Genomic DNA, 18130 nt, shown 5'->3' with positions numbered 1-18130 from the left:
ACAATATGATGGTGCGGATTAAAACTTTGTTTATTAAAGTGAACATTTCAGACTTACTGCTCTTAAGGGATCTATTATTTTAATAAATAATTCCAGTTTTTTATATTTTCTAGAGATTAGTTAGGACTTTCTTGTGAAGCATTATTTATAAATGTATATGTGAAATCCAGTGAACCAGATCCTAGAGCCCAGAACTGGTTTCTAAATTTAAATGTATTAGTTAATATTAAAACAAACTATAGTACAAACATTGTTCTCTAGTAAACTTTTCAAATACTCATTTAAGGACCTGGCTCAGCAAAGAATTTAGGCACTTGTATAGTCCCACTGACATCAATAGAAAAAACAGTTACATACCTCTCGTAACTGCTGTTCTTCGAGATGTGTTGCTCATGTCCATTCCAAGAAGGTGCGCATGCCATGTGCACATTTGTCAGAAGGCTTTTCCCCCCGAGGAGTACCTGTCGGGTCGGCTGTGGAGCCCCCTGAAATCGCGCCTTCATTGCAGTTTATATAAGTCGCTGATGACCCGCCGCCTCTTCAGTTCCTTCTTGCCGGATACTTCAACAAAGAGGAGGTGGGTGGGTCTTGGAAACGGACATGAGCAATACATCTCGAAGAACAACAATTATGACGGGTAGGTAACCGTCTTTCCTTCTTTGAGTGCTTGCTCATGTCAATTCCAAGTAGGTGATTCCCAAGCCTTACCTAGGAGGCGGGGTCAGAGTTAATGGAATCACTGATTGTAGTGCCGCTTTGCCAAATGTTGCATTGTCTCTGGCCTTCTGTGTAATGGTGTAGTGCGACGTAAAGGTGTGGATCGACGACCACGTCACTGCCCTGCAGATGTCTTGAATAGGAACTTGTGCCAGAAACGCTGCTGAGGATGCCTGCGCCCTTGTGGAGTGTGCCGTCAGTGCAGGGGCAGATGTCTTTGCCACATCATAGCACACCCAGGTACGGGACATGATCCAAGAAGAGATCCTTTGGGACAATACTGGAAGCCCATCCATCTGCTCTACAATTGCAATGAAGAGTTGTATTGGTTTTCAAAATGGCTTCATTCTTTCAACGTAGAAGGCTAATGCTCGCCTGACATCCACGGAGTGGAACATTCATTCCCTGTTGCTAGCTTTCAGTTTAGGAAAGAATAGAGGAAGAAAAATGTCCTGCTTCATGTGGAATTGCAAAACTACCTTTGGGAGAAAGGCCAGGTGCAGTCGCAACTGCACTTCGTCCTCATAGAAGACCATGTATTGGGGCTCCGATGTTAAGGCCTTAAGCTCAGATACTCTTCTGGCTGAAGTTATAGACACCAAGAACGCTACTTTCCAGGAAAGGTAGAGGAGAGAGCATGTTGCTGAGGGCTTAAAAGGAGGTTCCATCAGTCTAGAGAGCGCACCCGGTTGAGATCTCATGGGGAAACTGGCTGTCTTACTTGAGAGTACAGCCTATCTAATCCTTTCAGGAAGCGGCCCACCATGAGGTTTGCGAAAACTGAGTGACCGGCTGAACCAGGATGGAAAGCGGAGATAGTGGCCATGTGCACTTTTACTGTCAATATCGACAGACCTTGCTGTTTCAGATGCAGCAAATAGTCCAGGATAAAGGGAATCTATGACTGTAAGCGTGGAGTGTCTTTTTGTAATGCCCAAATGAGAGAATTTTTTTTACTTGGCCAGATAAGTGGCTCTGGTGGATGGTTTTCTGCTGCCAAGGAGGACCTCTCTAACAGGGTCTGAGCATGTGATCTCCGAGGGGTTTAGCCACAGAGTTTGATGGAGAGACTGCAAATTGGGATGCTGGAGGTGGCCATGGTCTTGCATGATCAAGTCCGGGACCAGGGCAGGGTTATTGGCATGTCCAGCGATAGGTCTAGAAGAGTGGTGAACCAGCGTGCTGGTGTGGACATGCTGGTTCTAGTCAGATGATTGATGCTCCCTCCCTTCTGACCTTCAGGAGGACCTTGTGCACAAGCGGGAAAGGTGGGAAAGCATACAGTAGATGGTCCTTCCAAGGGAGGAGAAAATCATCTGCGAGTTAGCCCAGGCTATGATTCAGGAAGGACACTTCTTGTTGTACTTTGTTGCAAACAAATCTATTTTGGGAAACTCCCACTGTTGGAAGACGTTGATCACAACATCTGGGCGGAGGGACCACTTGTGATTGTGAAATGACCTGCTGAGATGATCGGCCAGTTCATTCTGGGAACCTGAAAGATACAATGCCTCTAGATGTATCGAGTGGGCGATGCAGAAGTCCCACAGCTTGAGGGCTTCCCAGCATAGGGGAGAGGAACAAGCATCACCCTGTCTATTTATATAAAACACTGCTGTCATATTGTCGGTCAATACCAATACACATCTGCCCTCCAGATGGGCCTGGAACATCTGGCAAGCAAGGTGACTGCTCTTAGCTCCCGGACGTTGATGTGCAGTGAAAGTTCTGCCTGTGACCAGAGGCCCTGAGTCTTCCTAAGTGCTCCCCACAACCTATCGCCGACACATCGGTTACTAGAGACAGCGAGGGTTGGGGCCCAGAGAAGGGCACTCACACACACACTGCTTCCAGGTCGAGCCATCACTTGAGGGACTCGATAACTGGGGGAGTGAATGTGATCAACTTGTCTAGGTGGTCTCAGTTCAGCCTGTACACCAAGGCTAGCCAAGCCGAAGGGGATGGAGCTGCAGCCTAGTGTGCTGTACTACATGCTTGTGGCCAAATGGCCGAACAGCTTCAGGCAATTTCGTGCCTTAGTGGTGGGGTATTGCCCGAGTTCCTCTATGATGGCGCCCATGGAGAGAAATCAAGTTTCTAGAAGGAATGCCCTGGCTTGACCAGAGTCTAGGAGAGCTCCAATGAACTCTATTCTCTAAATTGGGATTAGGGTCGACTTGGCCATTCAGTATCAGGCCGAGCTTGTGGAAAGTCATCCAAACTAGGCACACAGGGACCTCCACCTGGGCCCTGGAGCGGCCTTTGATTAGCCAGTCATCAAGGTAGAGGAATACAGACATGCACTTGGTGAACATCCGAGGGGCCACCAAGAGGCCAAAGGGGAGAACCATAAACTGATAGTGAGTGTTGTTAACCACAAATGAAGGAATCGTCTGTTGGACGGGACTATGGACACATGAAAGTACGCGTCCTTCAAGTCAAGTGCAGCGTACCAGTCCTCTGGATCCAGGGAGGGGATAATAGAAGCCGAGAGACCATGCAGAACTTTATCCCTTGGCCTTCGGGATTAGGAAATACCAGGAATAGACTCCCCCTACCCGTGAATTCTAGAGGGTCCTCCTTTACCACACTGAGTTGTAGGAGCATTTGCACCTCCTGCATGAGAAGTTGCTTGTGAGAAGAGGGACAGTGAAGGAGGGTGGGAGGAAACAGAATGAGAGAGAATATCCCAATTCTACTGTCCTCAAGACCCATTGTTCCGAGGTAATTTGTGCCTAGGCATGGTGGAAATGGGATAGACTATTCAGGAAGGGAGGGGAAGGATCTGGGATCTGAACTGGTGCATCGCCCCCAGGAGTGCCTTCAAAAGTTTGGCTTGGAGGTTGAGGACTGCTTTGCTGAGCCCTGACCCTGGTTAGAGGAGGACTGAGAGGGTCTCTGTCTGTTACTCCTGCTTCGCTTCTTACTATAGTCCTGTCTAGGAGGAGCTGGGTAGAAGCGAGGGGTGGGCTGCGGTTTAAAGTGCTTCCTTTGGGGGGCTGGCATACAAAGCCCCAGGGACCCGTGAGTCCTTTAGGCTGTGGAGATTAGTGTTGGTTTGCTCCGAGATGATCCCTACACAGTCGAAATGCAAGTCCTGAATGGTTTGCTGGACCTCATGTGGGAGTCCTGACACCTGAAGCCATGAGCTCCTTCTCATGGCTATGGCTGTCACCATGGAATGGGTTACCAAGTCTGCCGAATCTAGGGAGGCCTGTAAGGAGGTCAGCAAACTCCAAGCGGGAGTCAACCGAAAGTAGCTCCTGAAATTTGGACATGTTCCAAGAATTAAAACTATAGTGGCTAAGGACTGCCTGCTGGTTGGCAATGGTTGGCAGTAGAATACACCTTCCTACCAAAGAGGTCCAGCTTCTTCGCCTCCTTGGACTTAGAAGTCGATCCCAGTTGTCCCTGCCTTTCCTTTTGGTTGGCAGCCTCCACCACCGGAGTGCCCGGCTGAAGGTGAGTGAACAGGTACTCATACCCTTTTGAAGATACAAAATAGTTCTTCTCCACCCCTTTAGCTGGGGGGGGGGGAAAGAGAGGCGGGAGTTTGCCACAATGCTTTACTAGTGTTATGGAATGGTCTTAATGAGGGGCAAAGCCACCCTCAGTGTCTTTCAAGCAGCAGAATGTTAACCATGGGGTTGGTCTCCTCCGACACTACCTCAGCCTGCATGCGCAAATTTGGAGCCACCCTTCTGATCAACTCCTGGTGGGCTCCGTTGTCCATGGCTGGCAGCATGGTGGATGTGCCCGCCACTGCTTCATCAGGGGAGGATGAGGAAGATCCGTGCGGGGGCACCAGGTCTTCCTGACCCTCTGGCTCGTGGGGATCCCCCTGCGCCAAGATGCCCTGCATGGTTTTGGTCTCCAGGCCCAGGCCCGTCTCGGTACCAGCCCCAGTGCCGGGTCCTGCTGCAGTCTCAGTGCTGGTCTGCATGCCAATCTCTTGTTCTCGCGGAGGTTCCTGGACTACAAATGTTGATGATGGAGGGGCCCATGCCTCCGAAACTACTGACAAGGATCTGGACCCTGGCCCTTGGGCTTAGTGGTAGGCCCATGAGGTCCGGAAGGGCCATTGAGCTTGCACCTGCCACTTCAGAGGGCATGACATCATAGGCAACGGCTGCCCTTCCTCTTGTCTGGAGCAGTGCAGAAAGCAGCGCCGGCTTCGCCTAGAGGCATACGATTCCACCTCCAAGTCCAAAGAGGATTTGGACCCTGGCAACCAAGGCAGTGCGTAGCGAGACAGTGCCCGGGAGCAGTGCCGAGGTGAGGGCGAGCGGTGCCGCATCATCGCCGGCTTGCCCCTAGAGAGCAGGGTGCCTCTTTGCGGTGCTGGTGCCCATGCAGAAGACTTCACCATCATCGCTATGAGGTACCTATCCGTCTCAAAGGTGTCCGGCATGGAGGGAAGGTCTAGGTCCTCTTCCTGACACTCCCGCACCAGGGAGTCCACTACAACCAGACTCGACGGACCTCCCTGTGAGGCCAGAGTTGACGGTGCCAGCTGAGTCGGAGACCGAGCAGAGTGTCCCGGTGCAGGACGCACCCCACTGGTGCCTTCTCACTCCACTGCTTTAGTGGGAGAGCGACCTCTGTTAGTCTTCCTTCTTTTGTGCGGCACTGGCAAATGGGAACAGTGTTAGGCACCAAGGAATGGTGGTGCTGAGAGTCCTGGAGCCAGAGTCCTTTCTTGGTGCTGCAGCCTCCTTTACTAAGGCCAGTGCGATCTGCACTGAAGTGCTGGGCTTATGGTCAGATGCCGCCTGTACCAGCTGGGGATGAAGGGCTGACTCCATGAGGAGTCATTTCAGCTTAAAGTCCCTCTCCTTCTTAGTCCCTGGGCGGAAGCCTCTACAGATTTTGTATTTCTCAGTCTGATGGGGCTTCCCCCAAACACTTTAAGCAGGAGTTGTGGGTCTCCCTTTGGCATAGGCTTCAGACAAGACCCGCAAGGTTTGAACCGAGGCATGCTCCTGGTCCCCAGGAAGGGAACCTGATGGGGGAAACCCCCAACTGAAACTTATCTAAACTAATTAAAAACTACTTGAACTAACTAATACAAAATTTTCAACTATTTACAGGTACAACAAGAAAGAGTCCACTAGGGGATCACTTCCCATAGCAAGAGAAGAGCTGCTCCAACGACCGTCACTGGTAGTAAAAAGGAACTGAAGAGGCAGCGGGTCAAGCAGGGACCTATATACACCGCCATGAAGGTGCATCCAGGAGGCTCCACAGCTGACCAGATGGGTACCACTAGGGGAAAAACCTTCTGACGACTGTGCACGTGGCAGGCACACACCTACTTGGAATCAACATGAGCAAGCACTTGAAGAACTACTCATACTTAAGCATGTGGATAACTGCTTTGCTGAATTAGGACTATAAAACAGTTTCTTTGCAGCTCTCCATTACTTACTGTACTTTATACCGATGATACTACTACTTTCACTTCATTATTGTAGTGTATGAAACATGTCCATTGTATTACTGAAAAATTCTAACAATAGAACATTAAAAATACTGATTTTGCACTCTAGAACCTTTCTTCAAGGATCTGCATATCTTCTTATTCCTGTTCCATTTCTTATTTCCCTTCTCACTCACTTCACTATTCCTCCCTCACCACTCCCTTTGAAACCTTCTCATGTATTTTCATTTTTTTCCCATGCCAAGTTCTGTGCTTGGAATAGTTTCTCACTTCTTGTGCAATAAGGCCCTGATCCAGTAAAGTACTTTGGAACCAATGTAATTTTAAGCATGTAAGTAATCTCACTGAAATTATTTGGACTATGTGTGTGATTAAAGTTATACATGTGCCTATATGTTTTGCTGGATTGAGGCCAAACTGCCACCTTCTGTTCTTTCAAAGCATTCCTTAAAGCTTACAACTTCCACAAATCCCCCGAGAATTAATTTACCAATGAAATATATATTTAAAAGAACAAAATAAAACAAAAAAACCCCTAAAAACTGTCCTCCAGAGCATTCTGTATGGTACTATCAGTGCTGTGGCAATCACTGTGTCTTCCTTTATGTATTAATTCAGCAGCAAACAGACAACACTCAACAACAACAAAATCAGAATCCTGCAATTAGTAGCCCAAGTCTACTTTCTAGGGGCACATGACACAGCAGACAGGACAAAAATATTCTGCAATAAATAGCTGTAACACTGTTTTGCAAATAGCATTTTCTGTCCATTTTACTTACTTTTTTTCCTATTTGAAACCTTTAGTCTGTGCATACTGAAAACCTGTGAGGTAGAAAAATGAGTGGAGATCCTTGCTGCTAGGAGCTAGACAGCAAAAACATTTTCTGGCATTTGTCTAATTTCTTGTCTGTCAAGCAAAAAGTAATCCTATCAACTTAGATCCAAAAAATGGTCGTGTGTTTATATGTCAATCCATAGTATGGATCCCCTATAGTAAAAAAATATTATAATGCTCTAACCTCTGGGTTAAAATTTATAAGGGCACCTTCTTCTTCTCCTCTCTGTTTCTCAAAGTAGTACTGATCTGGCTTTGGCACCTAACTCTGGGACAGGGTTTGTAACTGTGAATTCTGAGTGGAAACAGGTGCTTAACTTCCTCCACACGGCAGGGTTTAGGCCAGCGGTGGGCAAACTTTTTGGTCCAAGGGCCACATTGGGATTGTGAAACTGTATGGAGGGCCGGGTAGGGAAGGCTGTGCCTCCCCAAACAGTCTGGCCCCTACCTCCTCCCACTTCCTGCCCCCTGACTGCCCCCCTCAGAACACCTGACCCATCCAACCCCCCCGCTCCTTGTCCCCTGATTGCCCCCTCCCGGGACTCCCCGCCCCAACTGCCCCCCCCGCCCCGCTCCCTGTCCCCTGACTGCCCCGACCCCTATCCACACCCCCAGCCCCTGACAGGCTCCCCAGGACTCCCACACCTATCCAACCGCTCCCCTGCTGCCTGTCCCCTGACTGCCCCCCTCAGAACTCCCAACCCATCCAACTCCCCTGCTCCCTGACTGCCCCCCAGGACTCCCTGCCCCTTATCCAGCCCTCCCCTCCCCCCCGCTCCCTTACCATGCCGCTCAGAGTGGCAGGACTGGCAGCCTTGCCGCCAGGCTGGAGACAGCCGCATGGCAGCATAGCTGTAGGGGAGGTGGGACAGCAGGGGAGAGGCTGGGGGCTAGCCTCCCAGGCCGGGAGCTTAAGGGCCGGGCAGGACAGTCCCGCGGGCCAGATGTGGCCCACAGGTCATAGTTTGCCCACCTCTGGTTTAGGCCAAACCTCTCTGCTTGTTATTTCCTACTGGCATGCTTAGGCGGCTCCCCAGTCAGACTGCTGGCTTTTGTGGATCCCATTCTTAGGTGCCTAATTCTCCCTTTCATTGTATCAAGAGCCTGGGCACCTAAGTCGGCATTCTGAATTCTACTAGCTGGATAAGTGCCTAGAAGATAGGGACTGCAATACTCAATATTGCAGTGCCTAAATCCCCCTTGTGAATTACACCCTTGGAATGAAATGGCCTATTAAAGTACTTGTATAATTGCATGAGCGTGCTTGGTGTATTAAATCTATATGGAGCAGAGGCTGCTATTGCTCCTGCAATGTGACCTTGTCAGCAGATTGGATAACACCATATGTCTTGCAGTTTTTGTTTTGTCCAAACTAAGAATCTAAAAACGGCAAGAGAGATTGGCAGCTGCACAGATTAATATTGGAGCAGTCTCCAGTTTTTTTTGTTTTCTTAAAGAAAATTGTATTGTTTAAAAAAATAAGGTAATGTTTTAAATTTCACTGCTCTGAATAATAATAATAAAGAGAAGCCATTACATTTCTCTCTGTACCAGTAGCCTGCTTTTGCCTTTAAAAAGTTTGAATGTTACACTAATGAGGTGATCTAATTATTGAACATGCAGGAATCACCAGTCAATCAAACTCTGTAGTTCTGAATGCTCAGCTAATTGAGTTCTAACTGGCTGACCATCCAAAAGTGCTTCAGAATTCTAAATATCATTACTTCTGTCTCTCTTACTAAAGTGGAAATAGCCATAAAGAATATAGATGTGCTCTAACCAGTATCACAGAATCCATTGAGAAATCCTCCCTTTGAGAAGACAGAAACTATGAAATACTGGTAAAAGTATTCCAGTGCTGGATGTCAGCTGGAGGCCCTCAACCAAAGAGGCAGACTTAAGCAAAAGTTTAAAAAACTAAACAAAAACAAAAACACAACCCTAGGACAGAGTCTCTAACAACAAAGAGACAGGATCCAGAAAGAAGCTAAAATAGGAGATTAAGAGAACTTCCGCTTTCTAAAACAATTGAACCTTTCTGCTAATTTTCTCTTATCCTATTCGGATCATAAGGGCACCTCCATCATAAGCTTCCACATACTAGAAGTGAATGATTTCCCTGCCCAGTATGCCAAGAACTAGAAGCTTCTGCTCACCATTGCTGAAAATCAATATACACAAAGGGCCAGATTCACCCTTACCTTGATTAGCCCCATTGAGTTCAATGGTACTATTTACAGAATAAGGAAAAGGTGGCAGAATATGGACCCGAGTGACTGGGAATGCAGTTGTGGCTCTTAGCCACCTACCATTCACTAGCTTTTTGGTATATCATGGAAACCACCTTACCTTGCAGTTTCTTCAAAACAGCCACTTCCATTTTCAGGACTTGCTTTGGTTGCTGAGCTGACTCGACCTTTAGTGCAACATTTTCCCGGGTGAGCAAGTCCAGAGCATCATAAATTTCTCCAAACCCCCCACCTCCTATCTTCCTCAGCTGCATTAAAAAGAAGCATATAGGGGAGACAAAAAGACAAAGGAAACAAAATATATTAATATTTCTATGCATTGTTCTCCTAGTAGGAAACTATATCATGTTACTACCATTTTTTAACTAACATGATTTCACCTTTAGTGTGGGCAAGAGGAGTCATGTTTAAAAATGTGTCAGCTCATTGTGGTACCATAAGAGGACCCTAAGGTTAACTACTATCAGCTAAACCACCTTGTCCCACACATCTACGCTAGGTTTTACATAGTGTTTACCATTATGTTAGTTAAAATGTTTTAAAGTAACATAATAACATTTCTTAATGTAGAGATAGCCAAAGAAAGGACTCCACAGTATACCCAATATATTCACTCCTCATATACTAAAATAGCACCTAAACCCCAAAACAAACAAAAAAATTCATAGATCAATGTACTGTGAAATATTAAAAAAAAATGCCCTCTTTTTCTTCTTCAGGAATATATACTTTGAATATACACACACTTACAAGTTCCTTGGGTCTCTGAACAGAACCAGCATAGCATTTTCTATTGTGTGCAATGTCCTTTGCATAATAGTTAAAAATAAAACCACAATTTAGAAAAGATCTTTAAATTTGAATTTTTACAACTGCTCACAGTACTTTCCTCCCCTAATTCCACTCATATTAACATAAGGCATATTACAAAAATTTCAACAATACACAATACAAAATCTCATAAAGAACATAATGGCCATACTGGGTCAGACCAAGCTATCTAGATCAGCATGCGATCTTCCAACAATGAATGGTGCCAGATGCTTCAAAGGGAGTGAACAGAACAGAGCAATTTATCAAGTGATCCATCCCCTGTTGTCCAGCCCCAGCTTCTGGCAGGCAGAGGTTTAGGGACGCCCAAAGCACTGAGTTACATCCATGATCATCTTGGCTACTAATCATTGATGTACCTATTCCTTCCAGGAATTTAACTAATTATTTTTTGAACATAGATATACTTTGGGCCCTCACATCTCCTGGCAATGAGTACCCCATGTTGACTGTTCATTGTGTGACAAAGTATTTCCTTATGTTTGTTTTAGATCTGCTGCCTATTAATTTCATTGGATGACCCCTGTTTCTTGTGTTATGCGAAGAGATAATCAACACTTCTTTATTTACTTTCACCACATCATTCAGGATCTTATTGACCTCTATCATATTCCCCCCCTCAGTCATCTCTTTTCCAAGCTGAACAGTTCCAGCCTTTTAAATCTCTCCTCATATGGAAGCTGTTCCAAACCCCTAATCATTTTTGTTGCCCTTCTCTGTAACTTTTCCAATTTTAATACACCTTTTTTTGAGATGGGGCAATCAGAACTGCATGAAGTATTCAAGGGATGGGTGTATGGATTTACATAATAGCATTATGATATTTTCTGTCTTACCAGTGTTAGGAGGAAGTAACAAGAAGTGTCACAAAATATTTAGCTGACACGTGATATGTTCAGCAACAATATTAGAGGGTAGTCTTTCAGCCCCTGCTTTGGAGTTCACAATGGGCAAGTCTGTTCTTTGGTATGGTAAAAATTAGATTTGTTTCAGCCAGTGATTTGATTGATTTTGTACAACTATCTCCTTCCACCCCTACTGTTCCAAAGCTGTTAAAGTAGGAATGCAGTGAAGAAGGGTGCCGGGGGGGGGGGGGGGGGGGGGCAGGGGGGAGGGGTCACATTAAGAAATATACCCTATTGCATTTTTACCACTTTTGCTCTGAAAGGGCTGCCATTATTTTCTAAGCACTATTTGCTGGGGTCACCCGACTACATTATCCTGAATGCCATCTAAGTATTCTGTGAATCTGGAAATCATCCAGATAGAAATCCACCCAGCACATTAGCCTCTCTTTAGGATTTGAAGATGGAGCTAACAAGATCTACTGTATGTGATTAACCTGATGGAGAAGGGCAGAGTAATTTTTTTAAATAACCTAAGTTCCTACTAAGAAGGAAGAATCTGATGATACATGAAATATTATTTATTCAGAAATTTTACTTATTTTTTTTGCTCATATACTGTAGCACCCCACCCCAATACTTCTGTCTGTATTGAGTATCAAAAAATGAGGACATGAAATGCCAGATATGGAATTTCTGGGAGTTTCACATCATAGCACCTTTCAGAAGACAGGTTTATTAGGTCACTTTTTTGCAGTCCATAGCAACCGTCTCCTTTACTATAAAGAATAAAGTACACCAAAAATCTCCAGATAGGGACCTTCAGAAGTCACATGAATCTTTATCAAATAAATACTTTATGTTCTTCCTTGCTAAGAGCATATCATTTTGAGTAAAATGTGTTACTGGTTGCCTGGGCTCTGTCCAGTTTGCATACATTTATAATATGCCAGAGCTTACTGAATAGAAGAAGCAGTTCATTTCTGTAATTAAGGAGGGTACTGCTAAGTCAGTAGCTTGAATATGACCTGCAAAGGGTTCGTTTAAAAAAAAAAAAAACACACAACACAACAAAACTGAGTTTGGACTATTTTTCAGATGAATAAAAGTGGCATGAAATATTGAAAACTGAGCATTTTGGAAGGGAAAAGATTTTTAGCCAGACTGTTCATAACTATTTTAACACCTATTTAACTTCAATAACAAGTTAACATTAGGAGAAAAAAAAAGTCTATTAAAGGGACTCTGTCACCTTGAAATGAAATAAAAATAAAAAAAAAAAAAAAAAAACCATCTGAAAATATTGTACCTACTATGATTACAAGAACACCCCCCCCCAAAAAACAAACAAATATTTTCTTTTTTCCTGCTTTATTTTATTCATTTAACAGTGCTTTGTATTTAGTCAATTGGTTTCTCACTCGTTCTCCCGTGCAGAAAGGCCCCGGATAATCATCAGCAGAGTAACAAAAAAATCCGTTAAATATAAAGGAGTTATACACACACACAAATCAGGACATAACGGTGCTCTGAGACATTGGAACCTTTTAAAAATGTCAACACCCCTTTCTTTTTTATTTAAAATGTACACAATGTACAGTAACTCCTCACTTAAAGTCATCCCAGTTAACGTTGTTTCATTGTTACGTTGCTGATCAATTAGGGAACATGCTCGTTTAAAGTTGCGCAATGCTCCCTTATAAAGTTGTTTGGCAGCCGCCAGCTTTGACCACTGCCTGTTGCAGCAAGCTGGTGGGGGCTTGGAACCAGAGTGGACTGGCAACCCCCCTAAGTTCCCTGTGCAGCAGCTGCCCAGCAGGCTACCAATTGCTGGCAGTTCAGCTGTCCCTCCCGCCACTGCCAAGAGCTGCTTCCCAGAGCCTCCTGTCCTTTGCCTTGGAGCTGCTCCCCAGAGCCTCCTGCTTGCTGTACAGGGGAGGGGTGAAGAGGGGGACTAATGTCAGGGTGTCCCCTCCCTCCTACTCCTGCCCCCCCCCCCCCGCTTACCCCTTCTCCATATAGAGCAAGGGGGAGACACAACAGGGCTCAGGCCGGAGAGAGCTGGCGGCAGCTGCTGTCTCAACTTCCTGATCTTTTTAAAGGCAATGTACTTAGAATGTGGTGTCAGCATACTTAAAGGGGCAACGCGCATATCTCTCTCTCTCTCCCCCACACACAGGGTGTGTGTGTCTGTCCGCCATGCTATCGCCCCTCCCTCCATTCGTGTTGCCTTGTAGAGTGTGAGGCTACATTAACAACAATGTGTTAACCCTTGAGGGCTCAGCCGAATGCTAGTTCATCGTTTAGCAGTAAGGCATTCCCTGGGAAATATCACACCCTCTTCCACCCTCTAACTTCATCACCTCAGCCAAGCTTCACAATCATTATTGCTGTGTACAGTATTAAATTGTTTGTTTTAAAACTTATACTGTGTGTGTGTATGTTATATATAACATAGTTTTTTGTCTGGTGAAAAAAATTTCCCTGGAACCTACCCTCCCCTCCATTTACATTAATTCTTACGCGGAAATTGGATTTGCTTAACATCATTTCGCTTAAAGTCGCATTTTCCAGGAAAATAACTACAATGTTAAGTGAGGAATTACTGTATACTCATATGTATATCATGTATGTGCATACATGAAACATGTGTATGCATAAGAGCCTTGAGGGGAGAGAGGAGAGGGAGGACTAAAGAGAAGACCAATACTGATACTTTAAAGGCGAAAAGACAAAGAAAAACAGTTATTCAGAAACCAAAAGACAAGTCCAATTTTAAAAAAAGAAGTCCTTCACAGGTCACTTTTAAGATGGAAATCACAGAGACTAAAGATCAAACTAATAACAAAAGGGCAAGGTAAAAAGAAGGAAGATCGAGCACACAGCACAAAATCATGATCCAATGGCTGAAAGTTGAAGCTAGACAAATTCAGACTAAGTAAGGCAGAAATTTATGACAGTGAAGGTAATTAACTATTGGAACAATTTACGAAGGGGCGTGGTAGATTCTCCATCACTGACAATTTTTAAATCAAGATTGGATGTTTTTCTAAAAGATATGCTCTAGGAATTATTTGGGGAAATTCTATGGCCTATGTTATACAAAAGGTCAGACTGGATGATCACAATTGTCCCTTCTGGCCTTGAAGCCTATGAAACATGAGCAGGGAAAATATACACGGGGGAGCTAACAATGGCTTCATAAGGGTGTAGGTTTGACTAGGAGCTATATCTGCCTATAGGCCTGAAATCCAAAGTCCACTGAAGTCAACGGAATGGGCTTTGGGTCATGCCCTATATGTCCTTTTTATAACCTGACCTGGTTCCCCACCTAGAAATGTTCCCAAGTTATAAAGAGACAGCTTGCCAATAGCAGTCATAGGAAGCTAGGGAAGCCAATCACTGAAAAAGAAATAGAGAGAGAATTACAACTGTAGAGAGATAATTACAAAAATAGCACTTAGTTGTGCAGGTTTGTTCAGCTTTTCTTTTAAGCTCTAAGAACTCAAAATTGGTTGCTTTTTAGAACTTCAAACCTGGCATGTGGCTAGCTGTCAATATGGAAGTTGTTTAGATAAGCTTGAAGTTCTCCTATGCTTAATATTTATGAAATGTAACAAAGTTATAAAAATGATGCACAGTGTGATAGATATTATGAAAAAAGCAATATCTTTAAAACTATTGCATCAACTTTATAAATGTTATCTGTATATTTGTGAGCCAGGGATTGTAGGCTGGCTCCATAGGGAAGAGTTACAAAGCTTCCTACGGGCACTAAAATCAATGGAAGTTAATGACTGCTGACCCCGGGACAAGTAAAACATTCCAAAGAAGTACCATTGGTCCATACTGGGTTCAAGAAGCAAGGGAGACAAAGGAAGAACTTGAGATATAAAGGGCCAGCCTGGACAGGCGGAGAAGCTCTCATTTTGATCCAACAACTGACACAAGATAATAACCAGGAGGGCAAACCCTGCTATAAAAGTTTGGAACCTAACACAGTCCCCAGGTGGAAAATGGGTGACATCAGGTAAGCCTTAGCATTCATATAACCCCCTTTTTTTTTAAAAAATTACGTTTTTGCTGTAATGCTTTCCATAGAATCATAGAAATGTAGAGGTGGAAGGGACCTCGAGAGGTCATCTAGTCCAGCCCCTGTGCAGAAGCAGAACCAAAGAAAAATAAATGTACTGTGCTTTATGAAAGCTGGTTAGTCACCTGTACGACATGCTCATGGCCCATGAGAGCATGCAAAACTGCAGATCCTGATCTAAGGTCACACCCGTTGAGATAAAGTGATGTGCAGGGAGACTGAAAGCCTAAATTCCTTGTCTGGAGGGAGAGGGATGTGAGTCACGGCCAATGGAAAGGAGATGGCTAGAGGCCTGAGACCTAAGGGAGCATCTCTCAAGCAGATCAAGGAGGGGTCAGACTGTGCAGTTACCCCCACACAATATGTAAGTTTTCTTTACCAATTAAAATGGTACAAAAGTCAGCCTCAACAATCCTCTCCACATTCAGCCTAATGACCATAAAAACCCCACTCTACCAGCATCCTCCTTACACAACTGGAATATGATGGCTGTGTGGAGAATGTTAGGAAATGTGTTCAGTTAATATTAGTTTATGCATGGTGGTATAATGGAAGTAAAACCTGTGACTGGAACTGAGACAGTGATGTAACATCTTAAGTCTCTGTAAAGGCCCTTTCAGTTGCTAGGAGCCAACATGCAATGTATGTTTGAATTCTAGCCACTGAGTGAGGATGGTTGGAAGGGAAAGTTGAGGCTGGCTGGCGGGAGGTTGTTCTGGGAACTGTCTGAAGGTGTCAGGAAGGAACTCTAAATTACTTCATCCCTGAGTTTACATGAAATTAAAGAAGTAAGATGTTGTTAATCAAGTCTGGAGTGCAGCTGTGGAGACTGGGTTTCCTGCAGCGGACTTTGATGAGCATCTGCCATATTTTTCAGCGAGCTCCTCACTTGTCAGGACAGTGTCCTTTGAATAAAAGACCCTACTGAGGGATGACAAGAGGTAAAATTTCCAAGTGCAAATCCTGGTGGTGGCAGCTGTTACCTGAGCGCATGGCATAGGATATCCAGAATCCCGACAGGGGGCAACAGCAATAATCAAGCAAACCCCTGACAAGCAATACACCTGGTTATGTAGTGATGCAGACCACTCGCCAACTACTACTATTATTATTATTATTATTAAAGTGAGGGCAAAGGTGGTCTGGCATCATTTTGACTGTTTACCCATCCCACTTCTCCCTAGCTACTTCAAATTTTGCACATGCTGGAGAGCACACTTGGCACCCTTGGGCCTTGCAGTCCTAAAGCATGTGAAATTTGATTACAGTGTTTCACCCAATAATCACATATTCATATAAACATCCATTTCTAACAAGCACCCAAGATGCTACTAACTGCCAAACTCTCCCTTTCCTTTCCCCACAGTGACAAACCTGTTACCCCCTCTGAACCTGAATCAACACTGCAGAGCGCTCACATAGCAGCTTGAGTGTAAGTAGCACTCAGCCATTAGCGTATACCACAACACCCCAACTAGCTTAGTTGTAAAGCATTATCACACTAGAGCCATTAAGATTATATTCTTTATTCTGACCATGTCATCCATCTCAGAATCCCTTCCCTAACTCCTCCTCCTCTACTCCATCGAGTTCAAGCTTCTGGTCTCTGCCTTCAAGGTCCTGGATAACTCTAGACCTCTCTCTCTCGCTCACTTCTTATACATCCTGGTTTCTTTTTGCATCTCCTTCACGCTCTAATGGCAAGATAGCTAGATTATTTGTCCATTTTCTCCCCAATCATCACCATGCTTTCTTCCATGTCATTCCTTAAGCAATGAACGATCTCCCTGAGCTGGTCCAAAAGGCCATTATCACTTCTGCTTTAAAGTGCCTCTGGAACACACACTTCTACTGAGCCTATGTGATATCGCCTTCAGTGGCTGGGCAGCCTAGTGGCTAGATCGTTGGTCAGAGGGAGTGGTAGGGGGACCCGGGCCTTCCCTCTCCACAGAGTCCTAGGCCAGGGCCCTGTGTAATTCAACTCCTAAACAGTGGAGATGGGTCTCCCTTCCTGTATGTGTGTGTGTGTGGGGGGGGGGGTGTCAAGACCAGTTTCTCTGGGTTACTTCCGATTCTTTAGTTTGGGGTGTGGCCCTGCTAGTCCAACTGCTCCGCAGCTGGGGCTTATCTGCAGGCTCCCCTTGGCAAGAGAAGGCATATTTGCCTCCAGTGGCTGTGCTGGTTGGCAGGTCGCTGATCAGTCCCTTCAGGCAGGCAGGCAGGCAAAGAGCTCCTGCCTCCTCACCTGTCAGCCCCCAACTGAGCCCATCTCCCTTCTTTTCTCCTCCCTCCAGGCCTGGCATTGGCTGCAGGTTTCCTTTAACCCCTGCTGTACCAGGCAGCAGTTTCTCTGCTCCCTCACAGACTACAAGAAACTGAAGATATGTCTAACTTTTTAAAACTTCTTATCAGAACCAATCTCCCACTTCATTTGTATACTGTACCCCTTTCTTCTCCCCTTTGTCTACTTCTCTTAGACAGGAAGCTCTTTGAGGCAGGGAATCTTGCTTCCATTTATGTTTGCACAGGGCAGAACACATCATGGGAGCCACCAGAAAACAAATAATTCCTGGGTAAAATCCATGTTAAACTGGAGTTACGGCGGAGAATACAGTTCAGTAATTTAAGGGGAGAAAACATTACAAGAAGGTTGCAATTATCCCAAAAGCCACATAAACCCATAAAATGAAGAGTTAAGATTAAATTTAAAACTAACTCTAATATGTTAAGATATGCACATTTTAAAGGGGAATCCAAGTTCATATGCCAGGAGATAGAGTGTATGAGAGCTGAAGAGGTCATGGATGGTAGTGATATTTTAAAGACCACGCAGGCACTTTTCCAGATGAAAATGGGAAGGTGGTAAATGGAGTGAGGTTAGAGAAGGAGTATCCAGAAGAACAGAGGAGGTGACAGGGAAGGCTCAGGGAAGTGAAAACTTTGGAGATGGATAGAGGGGCAGAGTTGGAGTAAATGTCACCAGAAGTGAAGAGGCAACAGACATGGGAGAACAGGTCTTAATTCTGTGCAATTCACAAAACTATTTAATGATGTACAATTGTTCCCCACTTCTCAGAAGCCAAGAGATTTCTCAGAAGCTAAGGAGCCTGAGCTTCT

General features: G+C 45.0%; 1 protein-coding gene across 2 annotated transcripts in view; it reads right to left on the bottom strand.

Moving 5' to 3' along the window:
• Positions 1–18130, bottom strand: part of TTBK2 (tau tubulin kinase 2) — a 230002-nt gene that overhangs the window by 150269 nt on the left and 61603 nt on the right. For both annotated transcript variants that reach the window (XM_054028672.1, XM_054028673.1), the window contains exon 3: positions 9345–9492. In XM_054028672.1, the coding sequence (XP_053884647.1) occupies positions 9345–9492 (148 nt within the window). The remainder of the gene's footprint in view (positions 1–9344; positions 9493–18130) is intronic.

This window comes from Malaclemys terrapin, chromosome 4 (genome assembly GCF_027887155.1).
Source record: "Malaclemys terrapin pileata isolate rMalTer1 chromosome 4, rMalTer1.hap1, whole genome shotgun sequence".
NCBI classification, from domain to species: domain Eukaryota; kingdom Metazoa; phylum Chordata; order Testudines; family Emydidae; genus Malaclemys; species Malaclemys terrapin.
Note: the sequence above shows the minus strand (reverse complement) of the source record. Positions and strands in the feature narration are given on the sequence as shown.